Here is a 5,453-nt window from a genome sequence, read left to right as displayed (position 1 = left end):
GTAAAGCCTAACATTTGGAAAAGAGTCAGATGATACTACCATGGAGCTTCAGGCCACAAAGAGGTCAATCTAAAAATGGGTAGCTGGAGGTCAAAGTCTCTGTCAGGCATGTAATTTCTTGGATACGGAAATCATGGGTTATAGATCCTTGAATCACCATTATCTTTCGGTGTGTTGTTTCAGAAGCAAACAAGGCTTGGATGGTGATGTTCTAGCAGCAAGAAGAATAACATCTCCTATAGCAAACTGTCCAGTAGCTGCAGTAGCCAGAGCCGTATCCACAGCCACATCTGGTTCCATAACCACAGCCATAACGCGAGCCATATCCACAGCCATAGAGAGTCCCATATCCACAGCCACAGCAGAAACCATATCCACAGCCATAACTGGTTCCATAGCCACAGTCATATCTACAGCCATATCTAGTGCCATATCCATAGCCATAATAGGGGTTAAATCCACAGCCATAGCTGTTTCCACAGCCATAGCCACAGAAGTTGCCATAGTACTTGCAACACATGTTGTTAATGGAAGTGGATTCAGATGGTTTACAAGAGGATGTTTCTGAAGCATGTGTGTCATCTGCTTCCCACGGACCTTTATATACTGTCAGTAATTGGCAGAGCATACCATTCATTCCCTGACATAGACAACAAATATGCAAGCAACCTTTATATGCCAGTCACTGTTGACAATAATAGTTTCTTTAAAATGAGCTCATTATTTTGTATACTCCAGTTTTATTTAAAGAGCATCATTTTAATTTGTTCTGCTGAAGAATTGTCTCAGTAGAATCATGTGACCAATAACTGATTTTTTGGTTGGGTTGTTTGTTTTTTGTGCCTTTGAGTTGTATGAGATGTTTGTGTAATTTGGATATTAGCACCTAGTCAGTCACATCATTTGCAAATATTATCTCACATTTCATAGGTTGTCTTTTTATCTTTTCAATTGATTCCTTTGCTGTGCAAAACCTTTTAAGTGTAATTTTGTCTCATTTGTTTATTTTTGCTTTTATTTCTTTTGCGTTAGGATACAGATCCAAAAAAATGATAATATAATTTACATCAAAGAGTGTTCTGCCTATGTTTTCTTCTAAGAGTTTTATATTTTCAGGTCTTGCATTTAGGTCTTTAGCCCATTTTGAGTTTGTTTTTGTATTTGGTGTGAGGGAATGTTCTACTCTCATTGTTATATATATATGGCTGTCCAGTTTTCCCAGCACCACTTGTTGAAGAGACTGTCTTTTCTCTTTGTATATTCTTGCCTCTTTTGTCATAGATTAATTGATCATAAGTGTGTGGGATTATTTCTGGGCTCTGTATTCTGTTCCACTGTCCTATGTGTCTGTTTTGTAGCAAATACCACACTGTAATATAGTCTGAAGTCTGGTAGGGTTGAACCTCTAGCTTTGTCTTTTATTATGAAGAGTGCTTTGAAAATTGAGGATATTTTGTTGTCCTAGTTTTAGAAATATTTTTCTATGAATTTTAGAGTTGTTTAAGGATTATTTGTCCTAGTTCTGTGAATTTTAAAAATATTTGTTCTAGTTTGAAAAATGTCATAGGTATTTTGATAGGGATTGCATTAAATCTGTAGATTTCATTGGGAGGTATGGCCATTTTTATAATATTAATTGTTCAAATCTAAGGACACAGGATATATCTCCTTTTCTTTATATCAATTTCAATTTCCTTCATAAAATTTTATAGTTTTCAGAGTATAGATATTTCACCTCCTTGTTTAAGTTTATTCCTAGGTAATTTTTGATGCAGTTTTAAATGGGATTTGTTTTACTTTATCTTCCTAATATTTTATTATTAATATATAAAAACACAACAGATTTCTGTATATTAATCTTGTATCATGCAACCTACTGAATTCGTTTATTGGTTCTAATGGTTTTTGGGTGGAGACTGTAGAGTTCTCTATATAAAGTACCATATCATCTGCAAATAGTTATGGTGTTAACTCTTACTTTCCAATCTGCATACATTTCATTTCTTTTTCTTTTGACTGCTGTGGCTAGAACTTCCAGTTTAAGTAGAAGTGGCGAGAGTGATCATCCTTGTCTTGTTCTCTTGTTCCTGAATTTAGCAGGAAGGCTTTCGCATTTTCACCATTGAGTATTATGTTGGCTGTTGGTTTGCTGTAAATGGCCTTTATTATGTTAATGTATTTTCCCTCTAAACCCACTTTGACAAGAATTTTTATCATAAATCGATGTTGAATTTTTTCAAATGCTTTTTCTGCATCTATTGAGGTGATCATGTGACTTTTGTCTTTCTTTTTGTTGATGTGGTGCATTACATTGATTGACTTGCACATGCTAATCCATCCTTGTGACCCTGGAATAAATCTAACTTGATCATGACGTATGATCCTTTTTGTATTATTGGACTTGGTTTGCTAATATTTTTTTGAGTATTTTTGCATCTATGTTCATCGAAGATATTGGACTATAATTTTCTTTTTTCTATAATCTCTTTGTCTGGTTTTGGTATCTGGTTTTGGTGGCCTTGTCAAATGAATTTGGGAGTGTTTCCTCATCTTCAATTTTTTGGAACATTTTGAGAAGGATTGGTATAAGTTCTTCTTTTTATGTTTGATAGAATTCCCCTGTGAAGCTCTCTGGTCCTGGACTTTTGTTTGCTGGGAGTATTTCAAATTACAGATTCTACTTCACTTGTAGTGATCAACCTGTTCAAATTTTCTGTTTCTTCTTGATTCAGTCTAGTCATTCTGTATGTTTCTAGAAATTTGTTTCTTCTAGGCTGTCCAATTTGTTGGCATATAACTGTTCATAGTATCGCTTATGATTTTTTGTATGTCTGTGGTATCAGCTGTTATTTCTCCTCTTTCCTTTCTTATCAAAATTAAAGTAACTTTTTATAGTAACAATTATGAAATCCAAGTTGGAAGGGAGTATAAACTCTGGAAGGTGATTCCTTCTACTGGAATCTCACATTTCAACAACAAAAAATGAGTTATGATCCAGTAGTCTATAGAATGCCTTCAACAGGAATTTTCATGAAGCTGCTGATTTCACTTTCTGAGAACATTAATTATTAGCCAAATTTCTTCCAGTTAATGAATATATCTTTTTTATGATATTGGTCACTGGTATAAACTGATCACTCTGCTATGTTTAATCCATAACAATAGACATAAAGAAAATATCAATATATCTCCATTCCAATTTTTATTATTCTTCAGTTTCTTTCCTTTTCTGTCATCATTTAAATTCAAAACTATCAATGTTATTTCACAAAGTCTCTGGATTAGACACTTTACTTTTCAATACCACTGCCAACACACATTTTCTGATAACTATACACCTGGATTACTGAAAAGTCTTCTATCTTTATTGCATTACTTCTAATACCTTTCCATTCAAACCTCTCGATATTGATCCAAAACAAATATACATATATATATATATGTATATATATATATATATATATTCTATACATCACTGAATAATCATCTCTCACAACAGTGCCTGGCACATAATTTGTACTCAATCAATATTTCTCCAATAAGAAAATGGATGAAGTCAAACATTTGTGTGGCACATATAAATTGTAGGATATTTGTAAATATTATCACCATTTTCTCATTTCTATAAAGCTGAGTGTCTCAAATGTTCTTTAACTAAGGAGTCACAACATTTCAGATTTTGAAGGTATGTTAAGAGCTAGTGTGTGAAGATTCTTTTCTGGATACACAAATGATCTCATACATGCTTAATAAATCATATTTTTCCAAAACTTAGTGAACTTCTCTCACCCCTTACACTTACTACTGTACTTTCTGTCTTTCTTTGCAATTGACATCAGCTCATTTGTCACAAGTTCAAAATTCCTCCCTGAACTATCCCTCTAACACTTCAGTCCTTACTCTCTTTCCCATTAAGCTGTTTTATTCTCCCAACTATCGGTTTGAAATTTTCTTAATTATTTTTTATACTTTTTTTATCTTCACATACTAGAATATAAACACTGTGAGAGCAGGAAACTTGTCTATAATTTTCCTACTGTGTCTTCACTGTATCAAATGAGACTCTTTCAAAACTACTCAAAATTATTTGTCAATTAAGTGACTTGAATAAATTTCCTCAATCTCAATAAATATGTGCAAGTAAATATATTTGCAGTTTCATCAAAAGCAGATGATACAGTAGAATAATTTTATTCTAACTTATCCTTTCCTAGTTCTCTTTTCTTCATGTACTTTAATACCTAGCTCTGCTTATAATTTCTCATTAATTCTGGAAAGTATTCTCTTTCATTCCACTATTCCTTTAAGCCCTCAGGTCACCTTTTCTCTACCTTAGGCTTTGCATTAACATCCTGCTTAAAGTGTCATTCCTCCTCCTCTTTTCCCCTCCAGCTCCCTCCCAGACAAAGAGCGATTTGCAAAGCACAGTTCTGAAATACTGTGAGATTTGTGCTTGAGTATGTGAGTGCCTGAGCATGTGGGATACAAGAAATAAGTGTAGAGGTATTATTTCTGACGCAAATATAAGAAGAAATGCTTATATTATATCAAGGAAAAACTCGAGATTCAGACAAGATATTAGCCCAATTTTCAACAGAGGCCATAACATCTCAAAAAAGACTAATTCACAAATGAATACACAGAAATTTGTTAATAACAATGAACAATTTTTATTGATAACAAGGGATTTCCCCGACAATAGGATGTTAGGATCATCAATACAGAGAATCAGAGATTAAGGGAGTAAAGGCTAACAATTGGAAAATAGGCAAATGATACCACCATGGACTTCAGGCCACAAAGATGCCAATCTAAAAATTGGTAGTTGGAGGTCAATACCTCTGTCAGACATGTAATTTCTTGGATATAAAAATTGTGCCCTAAAGATTTTTGAATCAGCATTATCTTTAGATGTCTTTTCAGAAGCAAATGGACCTTGGATGGTGATGTTCTAGTAGCAAGAAGAATAACATCTCCTATAGCAAACTGGCCGGTAGTTGCAGTAGCCAGGGCCAGAGACATATCCACAGCCATAGTAGGAGCCATATGCACAGCCATATCCATAGCCATATCCACAGCCATAATAGGGACTAAATCCACAGTCATAGCTGTTTCCACACCTGTAGTCACAGGAATTGCTGTAGTAGTTGCAAAACATGTTGTCAAAGGAAGTGGATTCAGGTGGGTTGCAAGAGGGTGTTTCTGAAGTGTGTGTGTCACTACTTCCCATGGACCTTTATATACTGTCAGTAATTGGCAGAGCATAACATTCATTCCTTGACACAGGCAACAAATATGTAAGCAACCATTATGTGCCAGTCACTGTTGACAATCAATAATTATTTGCTTAAAATAACTTGTTGTTTTGGAGACTCCACTTTTATTTAAAGAGCATCATGTTAATATGTTCTGCTGAAGAATTGTCTCAGTAGAATCATGTGCAAAACTGATAA

The 5,453-nt window shown here is 34.2% G+C and overlaps 1 protein-coding gene across 1 annotated transcript; it reads right to left on the bottom strand.

Moving 5' to 3' along the window:
• Nucleotides 1-211: 211 nt before the first annotated feature.
• Nucleotides 212-5,158, bottom strand: LOC132424291 (keratin-associated protein 21-1-like). The gene is made up of 2 exons (XM_060010077.1): nt 4,988-5,158; nt 212-640 (listed from the first exon to the last, which is right to left on the bottom strand). Exons 1-2 carry the CDS (start codon nt 5,156-5,158, stop codon nt 212-214), a joined length of 600 nt encoding a protein of 199 aa, XP_059866060.1.
• Between the last annotated feature and the right edge of the window lie 295 nt (nt 5,159-5,453).

The sequence above is a fragment of the Delphinus delphis genome, chromosome 4 (assembly GCF_949987515.2).
Source record: "Delphinus delphis chromosome 4, mDelDel1.2, whole genome shotgun sequence".
Taxonomy (NCBI): domain Eukaryota; kingdom Metazoa; phylum Chordata; class Mammalia; order Artiodactyla; family Delphinidae; genus Delphinus; species Delphinus delphis.
This window is presented reverse-complemented; position numbering and strand designations above follow the sequence as displayed.

What these genes read in the sequence shown, in the direction of transcription:
- LOC132424291 (XM_060010077.1), bottom strand. Translation starts at nt 5,158, where the DNA reads ATGTTTTGCAACTACTACAGCAATTCCTGTGACTACAGGTGTGGAAAC. An exon ending in GCTACTGCAACTACCGGCCA is followed by an intron (nt 641 to 4,987) that starts GTTTGCTATAGG and finishes TGTCTATGTCAG; the next exon opens with GGAATGAATGGTATGCTCTG.